Here is a 25,032-nt window from a genome sequence, read left to right as displayed (position 1 = left end):
AATACCTTGACTTGACTTTTAATAATATTCTATCTTTTTTAGTTTCGGTTCTGCATTTTCTACCTATATCTATAATACTATAGATTATTAAATTTACAGTAGGTAAATATATAGTAAATTTAAACGGCCGGAAAATATGATTGTACTGTAATACGTTGTACAATACACGTGCGGAAAGGTAATTCGCAACTCGTGTCGATATAAAACACTCCCTTCGGTTGTGTTTTAATTCATCGACACTCGTTGCGAATTTCCTACTTTTGGCACTTGTATCGTAATGTGTTAAAGTAGTTCTTGGGCATTACTACCTATTTACAGTTGTATCAAATTTTTTCGTGTTAGAATCTATATTATTTCTATTCAGAATCACGAGCTTTTTCTATTTTTACTAAGAAAAAATGTGTCCCCAAAATTTTTAGTCCATTTGGTTACGGTTTTCAATACAACATGACTGGCCGTGACAAAACGGACAATAACAATTGTATGAAATTTTAGGGACAGTTTTTCTCATATTAGGATCGGAAATGCTCATGATTCCGAGTGGAAATAAAGCTTGAACACGCCAAAACGTGGGCACACATTTTTGCTTATAAATTTTGTAAAGGGTGGTTAAATTTTATTTCTTTACTTAAATTAAAATCGCTATAGTATGAGGAACATATGATACCACAATAGTTGTCAATTGTATGATTCGTTTTCATGATAACGAGCTTTAAACAATAACGGAGCGAAATCACTTTGCACCAATAGCATTGGAAAAGTCGATTAGGCTAAGGAAACTTGTGAAAATGTTAATATATCGAGGATCGATTAGTTTTTGTGTTTTTGAAATGTTGCGGAGACGTCAATGAATGGAAAGACAACCAGAAAGCAGAAAAACACGAGATACAAATGAGAAAAAAAAAGAAACTAGGAACATACAGCGTTCTTACATAAAGACCGAAACCTAATTTTTCTTATGTTACAAAAAACGGACAAATATCTCAAATTTATGTACAAAAAGAGAAGTCAAGTTAGATTAAGAGCTAGCAAGAGCTTATCTGCTCCCAAAATAGTGGTGCTAAATGAAATTTGTATGCAAAATGTAGGATATTAAAACGTTTGATCATTTTTATCGTATTTGAGCGTGTTAGGTGTTAGACGATGGTTCTATAGAAATACATACTTCAAGTAATACACAAAATAAAAAGTTTGACTTCTATGAGTTGCTAATACATTCCCGAAGATTGCAAGATAAAAATAATGCTAAGTATCCCCATTATTTATGGTTGAGCCAGCTACTTGTGATTGCATCAAGCGATGCCGTTAATTGATTCGCATAAGGGACATTGACTATAGAAATATATGCAAGAAACATTTGCGAAAATGACCTAAACCTATTTTAAAGAAGCCACAGCTCACAGTTACTATTTTGGTAGCATTCATCGTGTTATCATTACACTATAACAGTGACGAAAGGGTATTAACATGATGGACATGCTGACAATGCCAAAAGGGTACTTTTGGGGGGATGGTAATAAATGAAGGCGGATGGCAATGGACTGGGCCCATATCAATGAATATTTGAAAAAGACACCTGTTAAAGTTATATTATCAACTTATCCGCAAATAACTCTGGCTTGGACTACTTAAACATACAGTAATCATGTCGTGCAAAGTGCCTGTGTCCTGGTCATCACGAAGTCTGTGACATGTCAAATCCTGAGGCTGAAATGATAGTCTAGTATATTAGCATGATAAACTATAATATTTTCAATTATATTCAATATATATTTCGCTCCATTAGACCTTTATTTTCTATTTATTTGTAATTTTATGTGCCCACGTTTTGGCGTGTTCAAGCTTTAATATAACAATTCTAAAATCTAAAATGCCCTCACGTTGGTCTGCCTTTGAATCCTTTGATCTACCTAATTGATTTGAGAAATATGTAATACGAAAAATAATTAAATATTTACATTTGAAAAACTTTAAGAAGTGTACATGTTTTTGAAATCAATAATTTTTAATCGTTATTCATTCAATCATAAAATTCCTACCTAGGCAACTGTCTACGCTATCCTATACCTATTCTTGTTTATTTATTTATATATTTCGGGGATCTCGGAAACGGCTCTAACGATTTCGATGAAATTTGCTATATGGGGGTTTTCGAGGGCGATTCGATCTAAAGTCTATTTCAATAGAACTTGCTAACTATGTAAAAATGAAAATGAAAATGAAAATGAAAATTTATTAATAACATTAGGTTACACGTCAAAGATTACATAAAATTTGAAATGTCATTGTAGATATACCTATACGTATATTACACTTATTAATTATTACTTAATACTTATGTCGTGGTAAGTATACATGTTTATTTATTACAATTAATTTTATTTAAATAAGTACATCATCAATTTTGCATGAAAAATATTCATCAATATCATAAAACGGTGATTTTAGTAACCAATGTTTTAGTTTCATTTTAAAATTATGGATGGAAGGTGCATCCCTGATACTTTTAGGCAGGTGGTTGTATATGCATGGGCCAAGCACATAGGCTGATCGTCCGCTTTTTGCTAACTTATGTGGCACAGATACCAGGCAGCCCGCGTTCCTGTTACTGCGCAGATGGCGATTTGGATTTACCTGTTTCACAGTAAATTTGTTTGAGTTGGTGTGAGTAAATATAGCTATTTGTTGAATAAGTACACAGGGTAGTGTTAATATACTGTATTCTGTATATTAACACTACTAAACAAACTACGTAACTTTGTTTTATCACTGTTTCTCCTTGAATTTTCACACCACCTCATCAAATTTAATACCATTGAAACCATACACATATACACTATTGAAACGGTCCGTTCCGTAAAATACATAAATATGTAACTGTATCTTGGATATTTAATTAAAAGTTTAAAATGGTTTCATAAGTTAGGTTATTAGGACCTGATGCAATGACGGTTTTGTTTCTTTTAAATTCTACAATTGTCTATGATGGGTAGTGTTGTGACTAAAGTTTGTGATATAAACCCGCAACACACTACCCAACTCACGCTCTGTACCTACCGCCGCGGTTATAAAATACATCAATACATCATTCTTAAGTACTAATTTGTCTTCTGATCGTGATTAAACAAATTAAAAATAAGTAACTACTTGTTTTTTACTTTTGGTATTTTATTATTCGATATGGTTTGACGTTAGTAAAGTAGTAAGTAGGAGTCTTGCCCATCACTAGTAAATTCATCATTCAGAGACAATTTCAATATGGCGGTTTGTTTACATAGTTAGCAAGTTCTATTGAAATAGACTTTAGCTAGGTCTTACCTCTGGTGATTATATAAATGGACGTTCGACAATATATCTAGTCGGAGACGGTTAAATAAAACATAGTATATTACATTAAAAATATTTAATTAATAGGAAACACAGCATGTTTCAAACATAGTTAATTTGTTAAATAAATACATCTTTACCATTAATAAAATTGAAAAATCATAGTGACCGAGTGCTCGACATCCAGCGTTTCGACAAAAGCCTTAAAATGTGCGTGTATGTGCTGTCCTAATTGTCCAAATGGTTGAAACATTTGGAAAATAAAGACATCTGGCCATGGACGAAAAATGCAAGAACACCACGTCACTAAAACAGAGTTGTGACTTCGTGACACACCGATTTTGCACGCACACATACTTACTCAATCTCTTATGGTTTTGAGTCAAGGACCGCTTGGCCACAATTTGTAAATGTGTGCGTGTGCGCGTAAATATGAAAAAAATCGTCGTCATGAAATCATAGTTTTGTCTGAGCGACGTTAAGTCCATGGTATTCCAGGTCCAATGCTTCTGGCTTGATCTTTAGAGCTTGTAGGCCTGCCGCATCATGAGATCGAAGAAGCAGTCGTTGTCGATGGACACGCTGATGCCGCTGTAGTAGTTCATGAACTCCTCAAGCGTTACCTGAAAGTCATTTGGATTTGGTCAGAGAAGGATCGATTATAGAGCGTTAGAGTCTGCGCGGAAAGAGAAGAGTCGTGGAACGTATGGAGCCCAAGGCCCTATACATTCCATGACTCTTCTCTTTCCGAGCAGACTTTACCAGAGGGCCTACCCGCGAACCACGTTCGACGTGTTGCCTCCCTGGCACACTTACGTACGAATTTACAAGTGCGACAGAGAGGCAATACGTCGAACGCGATTCTCGGTAGACCCTCAGATAACTGGAAATAAAAAAAAATATTTAGAAAGTCGCTTGTCCAGGCTTTTTAAGTACATATTTAGTGAGACAAGGATTACAACGTTTTCACTTCACATTACGTTTGGCTTGACCCGATGAAGAAAACAACTAAAAAAAGAATTTATGTAAATATGTACAAATTTCAGACTATAAGTACGCCAAAGCTACACCTATTATGTGTATCGCAAAGCTTTGGATCAGAAAGTTAATCTTGTACTAAAAAACGATTTAATATTTACAGAATGCAATGAATTTTATTCACAAATAGGCTGACTTGCATTGGACCACAATGATATTGTACCCACCTTGCCATCAACGGTGCCGTCTTTCTCAAAGTTGGCTAGGAATTTGTTCATTATCAGTTCTTCGGTCTCTTCGCCGCTCTTGTACCTAAAATTAAATGTGTTATCATTACATTCCCGCTCTTCTATTCTCTCTCTCACAATTGACTCTTTATTCTCGATGCAATTTAAATAATAAGTAGATGCACTTCGAAAAAGATGATTCATTTTTGGGTCGTCTTAATAAGGCTGTTTTTTTGTTTGGTGGACAAGACTAACTTAATAGGACACTTATACACCGTGTTTTTATTGAATTCCGTTAACTTCGGGGTATGGTTAAGTACGTTTAAGAGAACTAAATGGCATAGTTAATTTTCAAAAAAAAAATTTTTGTTTTCTTTTTTGGATTTTTTTTTGTTTAAAAAGTAATTAAATGTAGCATATAGCGTTGTTGTAACACGGGCATTACATTTAACTCAACCAAACAATTGAAATCTGTGACATATCAATGTCATTTCGTACATCAATCGACCGAGATTGTACTTAAGTTTAGTAGCAAATGTATGAACTCATTCTAAACACTAATCAATATGTAAATCGGCCCTAAGGCAAGTGTACACGCTTGTAGAGGCCTTATATGAAAAAAATAAATTCTTGATTATCTCCGAAATGGACTTAATTAGAACATCGGTGTCTTTGAGAAAGTTACTTGATTTAAGCTCAGGAATGCACCCTTGAAATTAACGGAAATAAAAAAAAAACACGCTGTAGATTGGTTACTGTTAAAAAAAAACGAAAGCAAAGAAGTTACAGTTGCAAACCATCACAGGTCTAATAATCAGATCTGGCGCGAAATTTGTACTAAATATTAAATCTAATGCATTACTGACCAGTCGGTCAATATTTTCATAGATATTTCGTCGTCAACTCACGCGAATCTAACTGTAAATTGTGTACAGGATAACTCGCTGAATAATCGCGTAATATACATTTTGTAACAATCTTTGGCGGCTTTAACAGTTTCCTCCCAGTTTAATGGCTCCTCTACACGATGAGCCAGCGCCGGCCACTCCAAGCCATAACAGTTTCACAGTTACCTCGGGTTCGCAGAGACCGCGTAAACTCCACGGAGATCGTCTATGGCTATGATCCCATCTCCAGTTTTATCCAATTTCTTGAACGCCCGCTCGACTATAGAACGGCGGCCTTCAGACATCGGAGGCTGAAACAAACGAGTTAAATTTATTTCACACAGAAATCAGCCTCCCACAGAGATCACAATAAAAATCCCTTGCCGAATTGCCAAGTTCCTCGCCAAGGTTTTAATCTTTAGTGCGCTCATGTCATATTGGAATTAGTCCTTAAGTATAGTACCTAAGCGTCCTAAAGCGCTCTTTCCGGCGAAGGTAAACAATAATAGAAATACTTATACGTAACTTAAAAAGTAATTTTGCAAAGGACAAATTCATACGTACACGAATCTGTTTGATGAATTCATCTACACTAATAGAACCGCTGTTGTCTGTGTCGAACTGAGCGAACAATTTCTCTGCATCCTGAAAAATGTAAACAATAGACAATCAATGTCAACATTACATGATAAAATTAGGAAGAGTTGAGTCAAAGAAGAACAGTCTGTACCTAATATGCTAAAATTGTTTACACAATTTATTTTTCATCAGACTCATGAAACAGGATCAATGTTAAAAACTTCACTGCACTAAAGGTGGTATTCGATCTGTCCAATAAATATATTTATCCAATGTCATTGCGTCTCACTCTCTCATTAAGCAAAATGTGAGCCAAATCCCACTTTGGACAACGAAATTGGACAGGTGGAATGCCAACCTAAGTTACATTAATATTTATACATAACATTAAAATGAATTACCTCGTCGCTAATGTCCAGTCCAGTGTCTTTAATGCCCGTGAAAAACTCTTCCTTGTTAAGTTGTTTGCTTCCGTCGTCATCCATTCTTCGGAAAATCCTATGAAATTTTAGTTTCTATTAATATTGTTTGAAACTGTAATTTATTTTGTTCAATGTGGACGTTGTACAGTCACCATCAGATATATCGGAGCGGCCAAAGTGCTCACAAACATCTGAGCACGCCTCTATTGACAAGGCGTTAGATTGAAGAAGAAGAAATACATTTATTTTAACGCCACAACATAGTAAGTATGTACATGAAAAAAAGAAAAGCATGCAGACATAAAAGACATTGACGCTATAATAGGATCCCCACTTAGCATAATGCCGCGGCAAATCGAGGCGCTATGGTCTTCTGTGGGGACCTGACTTAATCTAAAAATTGCTTGTTCTGATATTGTGAACACCTTGGCCGCTCCGATGTATCTGATGGCGACTGTACCACACGCGTTGCTGGACGTCCCACAATAGCTTCCACTCAGTTTGCACATGTAGACTACTTCACAAAAGTAACTTAGATGATGTACTCACCTGCCCAGCCCCATGATTCCGGACGCGCCGCGTGAGAGGCACAGCAGACGCAGTCTCTCCAGAGGGTCGGTGGTCGTGTTGAGCGCTCGGGCGCTCTTCTGCATCAACTCTTCCTCGACCCGCGACGTCGCAGATTGCGGACGATGCCATGCTACTGTAAAACAAAATAATTACAATGAAAACACTTTTTCACACATGTCTTTAAATATGAAAAGTATAAACATAATAGGTACACAGGAGGTATTTGAGATTAATTTACTTTTAACCAACTTCAATACGGTTGTATGTTTTTTTAATGTTTTTTACCTCAGAACTCCGTCATATCTGCATGCTGTAATAGTATGGTTAGGTTTAGGTTAGACGAAACTCGCTTATATTTTAGCTCTGAAGCACATATTTTGGTCCGCGGTTCGCTTACTTCGCTTCCCCGCGCAAGCCGTCGCCAAGTCTAGTCGCGATATTGTTTTCCTTTGGTATACCTAGCTACGAAAAGTCACGTGACAATTTCGAATTGGCGCTTTTTATCAACGATTGTCATCTTGGCTACGCCCCCTGCCTGGCTCTTTAGATCCCTCAGATAACAGGATAAACATCAATGTGTAAATTTTTTACTAATTAGGTTGGGTAACTCTACCTAACTTAGAACTCGTGAGTGGGTTTTGATTAAGACTCCAGTCCTTTGAGTCCTCTGCTTAGTTAAGACTCGACTCAGTTTTTCTGACTCTTATAATGAAGACCTGAGTTATGTTCAGAAACTTGTTAGAGTCCCGAGTCTTTTGTAGAGACTTATGGGGGAACTTCTAATTTGTTTACAAATAACTACGAAATGTGTCTTCATGTAAAATTCATGGATGCACCTAACAAAAATCATACAATAACGCCTGTTTCCTTTAAAATAAATAAATAAATAAAAACCTTTTATTTCCCGTAATAGTAACAATAATTTATAAATTTGTTTCCTTAGAGACTAACTAAAAAGAAAGAATTATATATATATGTATTTAAATCTAATAGTATTTTTTTTTTTAATGTATATTCGACTTTTCCTTATGTATATCCTTTTTATGTCCTCTCTCTCTGTTTAGTTTTTTTATTATTGGGATCCCTTTGGCAGGGTATAGGTCTCCTCCAATTTCTTCCACTTGTCTCTGTTGTGTGCCACTGTAAGCCAGTTGTTTCCTGCTACCGTTTTTATTTCGTCCTCCCAGCGCTGCTGAGGTCTTCCCACGCTTCGTTTTCCATAAGGACCGGTCCATTTGGTACATATGAGGGTCCAGCGCTGGTCAGTGTACCTGGCTACGTGGCCGGCCCATCGCCATTTCAATTTGAGCGCTTGTTGTAGAGCATCGGTCAATTTAGTTTTTTCTCTGATCTTTTGGCTTTTGACTTTGTGGATTCTTCTTAAGTTTAGAATGCTTCTCTCCATCGCCCTTTGGCACGATGTTATTTTATTTTTTATGTTGTTTGTGTAAGTCCAAGTTTGGGAGCCATATGTTAAGCATGGAAGAATACATGTGTCCATGACAGTTTTCTTCATATGGAGATTGTAGTTGCCTTTCAATATTTCTTTATTTGCCCAGTATTTGTTCCAGCTGGATTTGATTCGTCTGTTTATTTCATCCGCGTTGTTTGTTTTAGAGAACGATATTTGCTTCCCTAGATATATGTAGTGGTCGACGTATTCTAGTTCGGTGTTGTCTAGCATGATTTTTTTCTTAGTACTGTTTGTCATTATCTTAGTTTTATTTAAATTCATGTTTAGGCCTGCTTTTATACTTGCTGTGTTTAATTGATGTATCATGTTTTCTAAATCGTGATGATTTTCTGCTAGGACTGCGATATCGTCAGCGAATCTTAGGTGGTTAAGACGAGTGTTTCCAATTTTAATGCCCTCAGATTCCCAGTTCAGTTCGGCGAAAACACATTGCAGGACAGCTATGAAGATTTTAGGGGATAATGGATCGCCTTGTCTGACGCCTCTGTCTATTTTGATCTCGTCGCCTCTAACTTCCAGTTTTACTCTACTTGTGTTGTTTGAGTAGAGGTTTTTTAGGACTGTAGTGATTGTTGGACTTACATTGCACTTGTGTAGAGCGTCCCAGATGCAGCTATGGTGGATGCTGTCAAATGCCTTCGTGTAATCGATGAAACAGATGTATAAGCTTCTATTGAACTCGCCAAACTTTTCTATTATTTGTGTCATCGAGTGGATATGATCCATAGTCGAGAAACCGGGGCGGAATCCAGCTTGCTCTACTGGCTGCATGTCGTCTATTTGAGGGCTGATTTTGTCGTGTAAGATAGATGCGAACAGCTTGTATACGCTGGATAGTAAGCTTATCGGACGGTAGTTGGCAATATCTAGAGGGTTTCCTTTTTTATATAGCAGAATAATGTCTGAATCATGCCACTGTTTTGGAACCTTCCCGGTGTTGAGTACCGTGTTGAATATATGTGTCAACGGTTTGATAAGTACCGGTGCTCCTATTTTCAGCGCCTCATTTGTTAAGCCGCCAGGTCCAGGGCTCTTATCGCTTTTCAGTTTCTTGACATGCTTCAATACTTCGTCCTCGTGTAAATGGATAATCTCGGAAGAGCGCGTTTCTGGTACGTTGATCACAGTTGCCGCTGGTGTTGAGTCGCCAAGTTTTTTGGAGTATAGGTCTGCGTAGAATGTCGTCGCGGTTGAGATGACGTCTTTTCTCGATTTTGTTTCACTCGAATCTCTACTTAAACTCTGTATCCAGCCCTTGTGTGTACTTAGTTGTTTATATCCTTTTTTGGCGCTTCTGTAATGCTTTAAGCTTGTTTCGATTGTTTTTTGTTTGTGAAGATTGTAGTCATTTCTTATCGCCTTGCTACATTTTTTGAAAACATTTGACAGCTCTTTTTTCTGGTCTTGAGTTTTGTTTTTGACTTTTAGCAGTTCACTGCGTCTATGTATTAGGAGTTTAGTCGATTCCCCGAAAAAATGATAGCATTTGTTTTCATCTTTGCTCGTGTTTCGCTGTTTTAAACTGGTTTTGATGCAGAGTTCTAACGAGTCATAGGTCGCTTGTATGTTGTTTTTTTCGCAGATTGGTATGGCGTTGATGCTTGTTTCGAGGTTGTAAAGGTATGATTTTATGTCGTCTTCCGTTTTCAGTGATGAACTTGAGGTTTTAAAGTGTTTTCTGCATTTTTTCATGGTTTTGATGGCTAATGTTGCTCTTACTATTCGATGGTCGCTTGGAAATTCTACATTGTTGAGTACCTCTATGTTTGTGATGTTTTTGGGAGAGTTTGACAGAATGTAGTCTATTTCGTTCTTCGTATTTGTGTCCGGTGATATCCAAGTCCACTTTCTACTTGGTTTCTTTTTAAAAAATGTATTCATAACGGAAAGTTTGTACTCGTATGCATATTCAACAAGTCTTTCTCCTCGTTTATTCCTTTTCCCGTAGCCATATTTTCCAATTATTAAACTTTCATTGCTTTTCCTTTACTGTTGTGTAAATAAAATCTATAAAATTGTTGACTGGGTCTATATTCGGAGGCTCGAGTTCTTTTGAGTTGCGCTTAAAAAATAAACAATAAAGGACTCGAGTTGGCACTAAAAACCTACGAAGTTTTTTAAGCTCTGAGTCTCATAAAAACAAGTCGAGTTCTTCAATCTAGACTCGAAAGACACGAGTAACTCTTTTGCCACCTTTAAAAATGGTAAAAAGGCAAAATAACAGTAAAGTATGTCTTGAAATAGTTGTTTATTACATATCAATATCATGAATACACGTGTTGGCGCAAATTATGTACCTATACTGAATAGGTACTGTTACTGACATGAGACATCCTGTCCCAATTCCCAGGTATTGCATGGGAAGGAAAACAGACCATGACGGAATTTCATTAATGTAAAATTATTGATATTTTGTGAGTATAATGAGTCATTAATGTCATACAATAAACGTAGTTTAACCTCACTAGGGGTCATCCATTAATTACGTCACACGAATTTCTAGGTTTTTTGACCCCTCCCCCCTCCTTGTCACACTTGGTCACATTTGGCAAACCCCTCCCCCCTAGTGTGACGTCACATTTTTTCTACGAAATCGCCAAATCGAATTAAGTAAGTACCTAAGTATTATTAATATTTTATCAAAATATTTTCTACGATATAAATATTAGTAATTTTATAACCCAAAACTGCTTAGGAAAGAAAATTAAACGATTAAATTTTCGATTATCGTTTTAAAAACTTGTTATTTAAATGTACAGCGAATAAAATAATTTAAATAAATTTTCGGTTACTGATGAAGTTAAAGTGACGTCACAAAGTTTGTGTCTCCCCCCTCCCCCATGTCACAATATGTCACATTTTCTTGACCCCCTCCCTCCCCCTAAACGTGTGATGTAATTAATGGATGACCCCCTACTGTAAAGAAAATTAAACAGAATTAAACACTGACGTACGAATGTGGTACATTGTCAAAGTCGGTCATTACTAACGACTCGTTAGATATGACGTTACGTTAAAGTTCATAATCGGTACATACTGTAGTAACACGTCAGTGGTTAAGGGATAAACCTATAGTGTTATAAAACCATTTCATTAAACTGCTCAAAACAAATGTTGCCACCGTTAATTTACGTAATAACCTATAAAACCAAGAGCATAAATTGACTTACTGTTTGAATTAGTCTTGCTTTTACGGGCATACATCTTTCACAATCATTTGTTCGTATGATACCACTAAGTTAACCGTCTCGAATATATAAAAAAAACTTCCCGGACGATGCGTCCCTTAGGCGGCGCCGCCTTTGGCCGACTGGCTGAAAAACTTTACCTTTGCCCCACCCAAGTGGTAACTACAAACACGCCAAGATCGCCTGACTACGGTTAGGTGGAAAACACCCCTATTACATGACCTAGTGCAGACTAGGGCAACATTATTTTATCGCAGTGTATTTGCTGACTTTATTCCCACAAGCATGATATAGAGAAATAAATAAGCTTATAAGTAGAGTGTTCAACCACTTAATTCATACGTAGATACCTAATTAGTACACAATATTACATTACAATCGAGATATATTCAAAAATATTGGTGCAAGCCACTAAGATGTGCAAAAAACTAAAACAAAGTGCGGTATAACTACTAACAAAAAACAAAACAAAGACCCAAAAAAAACGATAGAGCAGTAAAATCGAGCAGTTGGGCCATCTAGATCACTGCACAGCACAGTGTACACCTTGTTGTTTCAAAAACACGGCTGCTTTAATTATTGATGACGAAACGTATGCGAAGGCTGATTCCATGATCAGTCCTGATACCAGGAAACCAGTATTTTTCTTCTCGAAATATTGCGAGTCTTCATATAAATCAGATAAAGTCATATCAGTTGAGAAATTCGACAAAAAGTTCGTTTAGTGGCAAGTTATATGCCAGTTCACCTTTTGTAACTTTTTTCGTTTTAAGGGAAATGTCCGAGAATTTTCTCGTCACGCTCTAGGAAAACCATTTTTTTTTCATAGGTCTATTCACAATGGTCATTTTCGTGTAATAAAGGATTTGGAGTTATCAGTAACTTAGTTTCATTTTGTAAGGTTTAATTTATATGGTGATAATTTAATATTACTGACCCTTTATTAAATTGTAGATAAGCAAGTAAAATTTGTTAATAATAAGTTTATCATACCTCGCAAACGAATGAGACGAGCTATGATCATACCTATGGGAGTACTATACAAGCACCACGGCGATTACTGGAGTCAGTTATGTAACGCTGCCATACATGACCCAAAAATTTTTTATTAAGCTATGAGCTTCATCACATCTGATATTTGAGTAATTCTAAGCATTTCTAGCCTGAAGTGGGGGGGAGGGTGGGGTACAAAGACGGCCGCCACCCGTCATCTTTAAAAAAAATCTACTCTGATCCTGGTGGGTACTAGGGCAAGTTTGGTATCATTTTCGTATAAACCAAAGACGTAGAATGCATTGCTGATATTTGTTTTTTTCAATTTCATAGTAATTTTACAAGAAAAACGTAAAAAGGTGAAAAATTTGGTTGGAGATTTTTGCTACGCGGAGCCGAAACTACAAAAGATAGAAAGTTGAAATTTGCACACTAGATTACATTTATAAAGTGTACCAGAGATAAGAAGCGATTTTGTGAAATTCAACCCCTAAGGGGGTTAAAAAGGGGATGAAAGTTTGTATGGGGTTCAAGTTTTATTTTAAGCTAGGAATTTGAAACTTCGTAAAACGATATATTATTAAAATACAAGAAAACTAATTTCAGCGTTTTTGAAAATTCATCCCCTAAGGTGGTGAAAAAGGAGTTGGAAGTTTGTATGGATATCAAAAAAAATTTCGAACGCGAGACTTGAATCTTTGTATTTGGGGATATTATTAAAAGACAGGAAAAGTAATTTCAGCGTTTTGTAAAATTCATCCCCTAACAGGGTTAAAAAGGGGTTGAAAGTTTGAATCCATTACAAATCCGAGTAGACACACATTTCTTATTGCCTCCCAGGCTTGAAATGCTTAGAATTACTCAAGGAACATATGTGATGAAGCTCATAGCTTAATAAAAAATTTTTGGGTCAACTTTATAACTGCTTCCGCTAGATGAAATTGCTAGCAGTTGCTAGTGCAAGGGAAGTTCATTCGTTCAGTTGTAGGTAGATTAGATTCCCATTAGTTTGTCATTGTCTCGGGCGAAATAGACCGTGTAACAAGCATTTGTTCGATCCCAGACAAATGAAACAAGAATTTCATTGTGTGTGTCTGATTTGTTATACCTAGGATGGTAGCTACAATAGGATCGAATATCATTTTCATACGAATGACTTTTTTTTGGGATGTTTTTATTTTTAATTTTTAATCTTTGTTTGAACAGCATTAAGTAGGTATAATTATACTGGCAACTAATGTAGATATGGCTTCTGAGGAGTCAAAGTCACATGCGCGTTGCTGATCCATTATAGATACCTAGGTTATCAAAAACTCACTGAAGTAAGTACATGATGTATATTGGATGAAAGTAACTAAAGGTACCCAGATGGGTATAATGCAAATACAATGATAAAAAGACCCGTTAGACCGAAACAGTATGCGGGCCTGGATATGCAGCAATTTTGCATATAAACCGCGCAGAAATATCTGGTAGTTATTATTTTCAATGCTTGCTGGGCACAGTATCCTCTAATGCTCGAGAGTGAGGGATTGGGCTATAGTCCCCACGCTGGCACAAATCATACACCTTTAAATTTCTTTGCATCTGTATTAGAACTGTTTTTGGTTTTTAAGGCCAATGATGTGCCCTTACCTTACAGTCATGGTCTGACTTGTATTTTATACACCGTGAAATTTTAGTGGTTGTTTTCCCGCAACGAAATGATTCTGCTATCGATATACAGTCGATGTGTAATCTTTTTTTTAAATAATGTTAAGAAATGCCAGATTTATAAATGTGTCGAACGAAACTCGAAAGTGACCTAACACCAGTAGTAGCACTGCAGTAGTACCTACCTAATTCTTTTGAGTGAATGAAACAAAATAACCTAAAAAGTAGTTCCATTTATTTTTCTTTCACACATTTTACGTGCAGTTAATTTGCAGATCCTTAAAAGTAAACATAACAAGTTAAGATCAAGCTTTTAATGATCAAAAACTTAAACAAACACTTAAACTTCCCGATACCGCAATAATTGTTCGAACTGCAATCCGCCACGTTCAATACACAATCACCTCTGCCCTGTGCATGTGCTGGCGTTTGAAACTGCCCGCGATTAAGCAGCCGCTGTGTTGCGGCGACAATTGTTCGTCCGTGTGGAACTTGGGGGTTTAAAATCCCCCGAAGACGCAGCGACTGTAAATGGTCCGGTTCCGCGTAAAGTCGCCGGGCGGCGTGGGAGTCGTAGTTAACCCTAGCGTACAGCTGCACCATCGCGACGTACTCTAAATTAGAATATTCGAAATGTCGATCCATTTTACTAGAAATAGCAGTGATGACATTGACAGGATCTGTTATCAGTATCACATTAGTTTAATAAGCGAAGAGGATGTAATTATTCGATTTACCAAAGTTGACACAACGTAATGGCAATCATCAAGCTAATAAAAAGGTTTTATTTCAACTGTTAATCGTGAAGGAACAGTCTAAGGGCCAGTTGCACCAACCACATTTGACAGACCGATCAACGACGGCCGGCGCCCCCCGGGCCCCCCGGCGCTTTACTATGAAACTTTCCATACATAAAAATTTAGCGAACTCTTTAACGATACGAACAGTTTGGTGCAACCGACCCTAAGTAAATTTTAATTTCAGTTGTCAAACAGTAAAGCACTCTAGCCTGTTACACAGTTTAAAAAAGTAACATGTGCTTGTTTATTTGTTTATCTGTTTACAATATCGGGAACTGTCGTCGACTTGCAGTTTTAGTGTGTTACTATTGTTTTTCGCTTGTTCGAGTTTAGGTTATTTTTTTGTAATTTTTTTTTTTGGAAAACAGTTTATTTATTTGTTTGTCTATCATAATTCGAAAGTACTACCGATAGCAAATCGCCCTGCCGCGGGAAAACAACCACTAAAATTTCACGGTGTATATAACATCTGAATTTACTGACCTACCTACAGTATATGACTTGACAACAAAATAAATGATTATTTTGTACTGGGCTTATTTTGTACATTTCTCACAGAAAAAGAAACCCCTATGACCTATAGGTACCTACAAATCTTTCAGTTATCATTAGCTCAGTCGTTTGTATGGTACAGTCGCCATCAGATATATCGGAGCGGCCAAGGTGTTCACAATATCTGAACAAGCACTCTAACGCCTTAACAATAGAGGCGTGCTCAGATATTCATGAGCACCTTGGCCGCTCCGATATATATGATGGCGACTGTACGGGACAACCAGGTGATAATGGTAGATAACTTCATGGAATACTACCTACGATACGGATCATTAGAAAACATTTAATTATAATACATTAATTCGTGGAAAAAGTTCGCGTGTGGAAAGGCGGGTCCAGTAATAAACATGCGACCGATTAAGTAATGTCCCTGAGGTGAAACTAGTAACCCGTGAAGACCTTGATGACCTCATGCTTGGTATTCACCCCGTATATGACAGTGGCGCCACCCTAGTGGGTGTGGGACATATTGCTCATTTGCCAAATGGCCAAATAGTATAAAGATGTCATCCCACAAATGTTCACATTTTCACCACGTGCGTTGGCGTCGCTCGTATTTTCGCCACCACCAACTATTTTCACCCGGACCCATGAAGGCCATAAATATAACCTGCTTATATAGCCATTAGTACCTACTAATATCGATCAATAAATAATTATAAGACTTACCTCCACTCTCCATGTTGCTGTCTTTCAGCTTTTTCTCGGCCTGGGCCTTGTTGTCGTAGTTGAAGCAGGCTGCAACAAAACACTGTGTTTAATCATCTTCGTCGAGAACAAGCTATAGTCTAATTAGTAATTCGGAATAGCGCTTTTCATTAGGGGAGACTGGGGTCATTTGAAACAAGGTCGATAACTCCTAAACGAATAGTGATAACCGTGGACCAGTGTCTGCGAGCAAAACATTTTCAAAACGAATTTTCGAAGCATGCCAGTTTTTATGGGACAACATTTATTTATTTATTTATTTATATAGCCCATTTTTCTGAACATGATTGTTGATTTTTAGTTTTGAATGTTTATATGAAGTCTCTTGGTTCAGTGTGCCTGTCGGCAAAGGCCTCCTCCAACTCCTTCCAGTATTTCCTCTCTCTTGCCACCCTTGTCCAGAGTGGTCCCACTGTGAGTATAATTTCGTCTTCCCATCGTGTTAATTGAGGGCCTTGCGATCTTGATCCATCTGTAGGGTGCCACATGAGAATTCTTTGGCTCCACTTCTCTGTTTTGCATCTTATAGTGTGGCCTGCCCACCTCCATTTTTGCCTGTCTATGTGGGTGAGGATGTCTGTCACTTTTGTTCTGGTTCTTATGTCAGAGCTGCGGTTTCTGATGGGACAACATTAGTTACCTACGTTTTTGACATCAAACGTAAATATTTTTGATGTTCAGTAGCTAATTTTATTACTTATTAATTTTATTTTTATTAATTATTTAGGTTGTATAGAAAATAAAAGTTTATTTAAGTTGACTTATAGAAAAATTATTAAGTACTACAATAGTGATATTACCTAATCAAACTTTTCAATCTCGTACCTTACTGAGGCCACTTAGGTTCTCTATTAGGTATAGGTAGCACAATTATCATAACTATAAAATTACAAAATACGGCCGTACCTAGAACCTACTACAAATAAAAGGAATGCATTTCTTTCTGTTCTTGTATATAAACAGGCTCATTATTTCGCGGTTTTGCATTTCCTGGCCCGGTGAGCTACGCTTTCCTGACTTGGGTCATGGTATTTCCACTATTTCCGCCATCCTTCTGACAGTTGGCCTTCGCGTGATAACCACATACTAATGTATTATCTTTTTACATTTGTGGAAATACGAGTATGTGTTACTTAATGGGTGTTGTATATGTGGGGCCCGTTTCTGAAAAGCTTGTAGGAGTTGTAGGTAACTTTTGTAAGGCAACTGGAAATTCCTTTCTAACAAAAGTTGTTAAAAGTGACATCGTTTGTAAGTATTACAAGTTACAAGCTTTTGATTTTGATGATGGAGGTGGAGGTGACACATTAAAAAAAATACTTTGAGTCACGGTAGTTAGGTACCTATATAATTGATATTAATTACAACTTCAACTTCCTTTCTCAAAAAAATAGGTGCCCGATACTAAACTTTCAACGCCCTTTTTAATCCTTTTAGGGAAATAATTTACAAAAACTCTTAAATTCGTTTTTTTTTAATTTTTTATAACATTTTTAATCATTTTCTAATTTCCCATTACTTATTCCAAAAAACATTTTGTTCCCTATACAATGTGTCAACACCTTTGACATTCTAAGGGGAACAATTTGATTAAAATGTATTTTACGAAGTTTCAGGTCAGTCAACTAAAATAATGTTACTCTTCGAAGGCCGCAAAAATGTGACACGCTCTTATGGCTCTACAAATAAGATCGTGAGAGATATTTTTGCAGCCTTCGTTGTGTAACATACTATTGCAGGTGACTGTACCGCATACAAACTTTCATCCACTTTTAAACCAAACGATTGAATTTTTAAGACCGATCCATAAATTTTCTCGTTATCATTGACTTGATATGCAAATTTCATAATTATCTAGCTCTAGTAGTTTCGGCTCAGTCAGGCGTGGCTCACTCCGCGATTTCGCTTTGCTACAGGTAGCTAAAAGTATCCGTTCGACCCCAATTTTGGGGTTTGCCATAAGCCGCGCGTGGCGCTGTCACCACCTAGCGGCCATATCTGTGCTGATCGTAACAGACGCGTTTTGTTAGGGAGTGAGTCTTCTGTACCTAGTAGGTACTATTATTTATTCTGTGGCTCAGTGTTGATGAGTCAGTTAGTCGGGACATACTCATTAACATAAATATATAGAAATGCATACTACAATTTGAGACAACAACAATGAAAATGTAAAAATAACCTACAAAGTTCGTAACTTTAATTCATCAAAAAGTTACGAAATGTGAACTATAAGTAATTTTTAGGTAGGTAGGTAAATTTCATACCACTTCTGTAAGAACTGTACAATAGCGCCACTTCCTAAAATACCTAATAGTTACCTGATAACTATTAATAATAAGTACTTACAGTAAATAACCGTTACGGACGACTACCAACGATCGCAACAAAGACAACAGTGTCGACAGACAATAACTGTCACACGGTTGTAGAAAATCGATCAACTATAACACACTTCGTTAATAATATATGCCTAGGTGTGGCCTAGGTAGATAGCCAAGGGCGTCTGGGTTATGCCTATTATGGTGACATATTTTAGATTATTTTTAGTAGCGTAAGATGAATCACTCCGGCGAGATAACGGCGTAGGCTGACGACTTGTTTGTGCAGTTTTTCTAGATGCAGCTATTGCTCATTTAACCTTGATTCTTATTTAGGACTTTTAGGAGTTTGTTATGCTTTAATCACGTCAACAGTATAGTTGTGCTCGTGATTTTGCTTGTTATGATTATTTAAAACCAAGGTAGTTTTGGCGGAAAGCTCGTCAGCAGGGTTCTTAGCACCGCGGGGTCAGAAAACTCAAAGAAACCATATTGTGTATGTGTTATTGTGTGAGGTAGTCGCTTGAGCCCCGTTGCCACGCTGGACGCGGGTCGTCTCCGCTCAATCGTCCAGTGGCCTATTTTATAAAGCTACAAGTTACAATTTACAAGCGGAAGTCTCGTTCTAACACATAGGGTTAGAAAGAGACTTCCGCTTGTAAATTGTAACTTGTAGCTTTATAAAATAGGCCACAGGCAGTTTGTACCCTTAAGATGACAGTCCGTTTCCAACGACAGCAGCACTACCATTCAATTTATTACTATGGAAATTGACAATAACACCGGCGCGTTCGTACTAGTAGTGCAGCTGCGGTCAGAAATGGAATATTGTCCTTACGCATGCTGTTGTTGCTGTTGCTGCTTCGGCCTTTATACTTTTTCCCGTTACTTACTGCGACATGATAAAAATTACATCTTCGTAATATTTAAAACCACTTAGTTACGTATGTACGACCGACATGACAGCACGTACGCCCAAAAAATAGACAATGGTCTAAATACTTACACTGTACAAAATACATCATAATTCATAATATTCATAATTAGTGACCAATATACCTACGTTTTAGCAGTAGGTATCAGTAGGTACCAAGATACGCACACAACATTTACCAATATTATGTCATTAGTCATACTGACTTATATAGACTTTCGTGACGCCAAAGCAGACACTGCAACGAGTATTATCCTATTTAGGTAATGATAGCGTTTAGAGCTCGTAAAACTTCGTTTTACTAACCACAAATGGAGTTTAATACAAATAGCAAAAAATGTAAACAAACCAATTTACTTTGAATAATTTTACTGTTTAGACTTACTTGTTTTTAGTCACTCGCGCGGCATACACTATACGCGATACACGGCCGTCGTGAACGCTGCTCGCACTGTTAGTGCCTGAGAAAGGAGACCTAGGTTCTCCGAAACATGTCGCGCGAGTGACTAAACCGTAAAAGAGACCTTCGCTAACGTTTCTGGCAATTAACTACCTGCCAATTAAACTAATATCTAGCCTCTAAATGCCCGTCAGCTGCCCAAATTCCCATCGAGCACATTAGTTATGAAGGTTAAATTGCCCATCAACGCTATCATTCATCAACCAGACGATATTCCACCCGTACAAATGACTTTACCTTATCGGATTATATTATAACATTTATAACCCTTTCAAACGTAAATCATAGAATATTATATTAGACGTGAACCCTAGAATTAGCGATGTTACGATTCGACTTCACAAATCGGTTCAAACCGATTTAGGTCTGAAGTCGACTAAATCGACGTGAGTGTTCCGTAAATCGACTTAAGATATGTTCACCCGCTTCCTTTCATATTTGTTGATCCGTCACTTACATTTGACATATTGAGGATTAAAATGTACACAAATCGATTTCAAACCACGAAGAAAAATGTTGCCATGCACATTGCCGCCATTATGGAGTCGAGTCGAAACTTGGTATCTACAGGTAAAGTAAAATGAAACTTATTGTTTATGTTGTAAGGTTCAATTTCGCATGGGCTTAAAGCGATTGATTTGGCGGTATACTTGGATCGGTTTGGCAGTTTTGCGCCGCGTCGATTTGCTAACTCAACGATTCGCGGCTATGACACGAAATCGCACGCTCTTTCCTGCTTGCTCGTATAGTGCTTTCCCGTTTTAGCTTTAGAAATTATAAAAGTGTGATTTACCGCGCAACAAAACTAAAAAAATATTACAAAACTTTTAAGTCAAAATTTTTGCTGTGGATCGCAGGGAACAAAGCGTAAAATTGATAATTCAATTTCTTCAACTCAAAAGCCCCCTCCAGACTATGCGCGTGAATCGCGGGCGAAGCCGCGAACCCAAGTGTGGCGTCGATTTCGCAGATTGTTCACGCCTTCGCGCCTTGTTCTCCATTTTTTGTCGGTATTTCGGCCCGCGTCAAAGGAGACGCGAAGCGCGAACTTGCAAGACTCCACATTACACAATATTTTGGCTCCTCTGTGGCAAGATAAATATGAATTATATTATGATTATATTATATTAAGCAGCTATATTTTACGGTTTTACAATAAAACAAAATGGAAAAACAGCTAAATCACGTCTGATGCCATAGATAACTAACAGTTAAACTCGATCAGCTGATGCTTTTCCGCCATATTGCCGCAAACCAAACTGCGAAATCGCCGTGAAGTGTGCGAGTGTGGAGTCTTACGTCAACTTCGCGATATGTTCGCTCCGCGACGTCGCGCCGCGATTCACGCACATAGTCTGGAGGGGACTAAAGACTACGGAGCAGTTTGAACTACTGATACTTAAAAAGTAGAAGTTAAATCGACTTGGCGAAATCGGTTTGCAAACCGATTTGGGTTTAAATCGGAGTTGACTTATTCGGTTTGAAAATTTTTCGATTTGTCCCATCACTACCTAGAATATTATTAAAAAAGCGACTTTCCGTACGACGCAAGTAAAATTCAAATCCACGGAAATGTGACACGATACGAGCTTGCAAAAGTAAATGGATAAAATACTGCAGAGTCGGCGTCGGACAATCCTTCGATAATGACAGCGTTTTACACAAAAATAAAACGCTAATTAAATAACTTACCCTATTCGGAACCTAATAATAATATTGAGAATGGCAACCCTGTTGTCGGTCGTATTGTCCTTTTCTAGCATATACGTCCCTCTCTCTCCCACACTCCCACCACACAGCAGTTTGCTTTTTGGCGGTTGTCGCAAAAACTAATTTCCAACTCATTGTCTCAAAATTATACATATTTACACCAGGCAGGATTAAAACTTTAGGTTCCGAATAGGGTAAGTTATTTAATTAGCGTTTTATTTTTGTGTAAAACGCTGTCATTAAACAACTGTACCGCTATTCGGAACCTAATAATAATATTGAGACGTGTTTGTTATCGCCTGGTGGTGGGAAGACGCCAAGCCAATGTGATTATACATGTACTTATTATGTATATGTAATATTATTATATTATGAGTGTTTAATTAATTATGCAGTACACCCTTTATTTTAACACCTGTGAGGAGAGAGGTATTTAGTAAAGCATACAATTTGATATTCCATTATATTATGATACTAACTTAACATTTTATATACGTACTTAATGTACTTATAAATGTTCAAAAAGAATAAGTGAGTCACCACAAGGGTGCTATACATAATTACTTAAATGTAGGTATGTGAAAACTTGGTAAAAGAAGATGTGATAAGTCAGTCTACTCTTCAAAGAGCATACAACATCTGTTATAAGGAGTGATGTAATTCAAGTATGAAAAGATAAAAATAATAAAGTACTAGAGTAGTTTTTATTTATAAGTCGCAATTATTATCAAATTTGATAATAATTATCTATAATAGTAAAGTAAGCAGTTGCAGGAATATAACAAGGACAGGACCTTTCTTATTTCCAGAATCCCTCGGGATTAGGTAGACGAATATTTTAATTATTCGTTATATCACTATCACCACAAACAGAGTTAATAAAATTAGGTACTTATTCAAATGTCATAGGGAATCACTAAATTTATTTAATGACTGTAAGCCATATACTTGGTTATAGGTTATAGTTATAGCTATAAAATGCATTTAACTCTTTTATATGCTTTACTAACGAGAACGCAAGTCACTGTACATACATAAATAAACCTTACTTAAAAGTGTGAAGGTTACTATGAGAGCTTAAGCCACAACACTCATTGTTCACTGCGCTGTGGCACTAGTTATGACGCTTTGTGGTGTTCTTGTGTAGAATTGCCACAGAACTTTATCAATAATATTTGCAGAGTCATTCTAATTAAATTCATGTTTAGCTATCATAACCTTAATTTTACTCAATAATTTGTATATATGTAGTAAGAGTAGTTTCTTAGTGGTTTACTTTATCTGGTGCCTACTGGTAGACATAAGCCTTAAAACTTTATTGGTTCTGACCGCTAAAGTGGCTTAATTTCTGTAAACTATTCATAGACATTGCTTAATTCTGAATATTCAGTGTGTAAATTATAAGGAATCAGATACTTAATTCGAAACCCTAGCTCATCGCATAGGTGCTTTTAACCGAAATACAAATTTATGTGCTTATTTCGTGATTTTACATTATTTGCTGTGGGAAACCAGGGGGTTCCCGACCATTTGCCGGGCGCCTGTGGCCCCAAAGCCAACAGCGCAGAGGCCCTTTAAGAGGGACCTATTTTATCCAATGCTAGAATCAACGCTTTGTCGAATCTATTAGATATTTAGGTATACTTATCCTCCTTATGAACTAAGGATAATTGTTACTTGTTTATATTTCAATAGTAGCAATATTGTAAATTATTTTATATTCTGAAATATAATATTACTTAATTTGGGCCAGTGTACTTTTGTATACTATATCTCTGGCCTACTACCTACTATATAGGTTAGTCTAATAACATCCCGCCTACTGGGAGGCAATATACAGAGTTCATGGATATATATTCACCATATCGCTAAGTGTGTGGATCTAGTTTTCCGACACTTGACTGCATGAAATTATTGTGTACATTTTTTACAGGTCTCGAGCAAGAAGGGTACCTATATATAGGTTGAGGTCCTTAACTTGTGGATTTGGTAATAGGAGCAAGACACAAACGGGGTGTAAATTAATTGATCCACCATGTTTCAAGAGATTCATGTGCATTGATGCCTTCAAGTTACACTGTACAGACAGACTATACACCTAACTCTTTTGCAGAGTTTTGCCAACATATTATAATAAATGACTGCATTTGTTTGGGTGTACTTGTTCCACGACAAAAACATATTTATATATATTACAATGTATTTTTGAAAAGTACTCGCCTTTCAAAATAGCTTCGCCTTTTCGCAAGGGTTGCTGCTGTTTCACATTGTGCAAAGCAACCAGTATCGCAATGCTATAATTTTGTATAAATTGAGAACTAGAGGGTCATGCCCTAGACGTGACCGCCCAGAAGTTATACTAGAATCGTTCGTGCAAACCATTAAGTCACTGTTTATTAAAAACCTTATGACTGGGTACCTTACATTCCACGGTGGGTACATTTGTTAAACGTATAGTATCAAACTATGACGAATAATGATAAGTGAATTAAGTGATAACAATATTTGGTCCGTGCATAGAAGCACGTGCCTATGAGATTAGTGCATGGGTAGTTTAAAATAAACTTAATCTGTGCATAGGAGCACTTACGATCAAGGTGGTTCGAATCCTCAAGGTTCACAAAGCAGACATAAGGATGTAAAATAAATCATTCATAAACGCCCCGTTAGGTCAGTTTTGTATATTTTTATTTCCAACATGCTTGTGCAGCACATGACAATTTTCCTATATACCATGCCAGTCAGGGATATAATAATTAAATAGGTACCTAACCTTGGTTATGTCGTGTACCTACATAGGTAGGTACTCGTAAAAATGTTAACTGAAAGACTAGTGCTCTCGAGGCAAATATAATTTATATTAATTTCTAGTCTGTCATAGCAGGCATAGACTTCAAAGGTTTTTAGATATTCATAGGGCCGCTAAACGGAACCCTTTGTACACCTTGAGCAGGCTGTTTGTGCTCTTGTAATTTTATTTTCACACGATGAGTGATATTAAACATAGCTTATTTCAGAATTGAACCGTAAGTAAGCTATGTTGTGTCGTGAGCTTAAGTGAGCCTGATTTAATTAGAGTCCACAGATTATCTGGACCTTGGAGGATTGACCACACCTTATTCTAAATATCAATATTCTGTCTGGGCTTATGGTCGAATTTAGGTGACTAAATCTCTTAGTATTATCTATGCCACCAACGTTATGAGGCTTAGCGTCTCTAGACCACAATTTTATATTAGGGTGCAAAGA

General features: G+C 36.9%; 1 protein-coding gene across 4 annotated transcripts in view; it reads right to left on the bottom strand.

Moving 5' to 3' along the window:
- Window positions 1-3,388: 3,388 nt before the first annotated feature.
- LOC134665905 (calcyphosin-like protein) overlaps window positions 3,389-25,032 on the bottom strand; it is a 59,628-nt gene continuing 37,984 nt past the window's right edge. For 3 of the 4 annotated variants that reach the window (XM_063522955.1, XM_063522959.1, XM_063522957.1), the window contains exons 2-8: window positions 16,323-16,391; window positions 6,970-7,123; window positions 6,400-6,496; window positions 5,984-6,064; window positions 5,606-5,730; window positions 4,533-4,617; window positions 3,389-3,950 (exon numbers count right to left, since the gene is read on the bottom strand). In XM_063522955.1, coding sequence (XP_063379025.1) covers window positions 3,849-3,950; window positions 4,533-4,617; window positions 5,606-5,730; window positions 5,984-6,064; window positions 6,400-6,496; window positions 6,970-7,123; window positions 16,323-16,391 — 713 coding nt within the window. In that variant the 3' untranslated portion in view covers window positions 3,389-3,848. Of the gene's footprint in view, window positions 3,951-4,532; window positions 4,618-5,605; window positions 5,731-5,983; window positions 6,065-6,399; window positions 6,497-6,969; window positions 7,124-11,634; window positions 11,774-16,322; window positions 16,392-25,032 lie in introns of those variants that run through there. The other variant, XM_063522958.1, reaches the window with a different exon arrangement.

This window comes from Cydia fagiglandana, chromosome 7, assembly GCF_963556715.1.
Source record: "Cydia fagiglandana chromosome 7, ilCydFagi1.1, whole genome shotgun sequence".
In the NCBI taxonomy this organism is placed as follows: Eukaryota; Metazoa; Arthropoda; class Insecta; order Lepidoptera; family Tortricidae; genus Cydia; species Cydia fagiglandana.
This window is presented reverse-complemented; position numbering and strand designations above follow the sequence as displayed.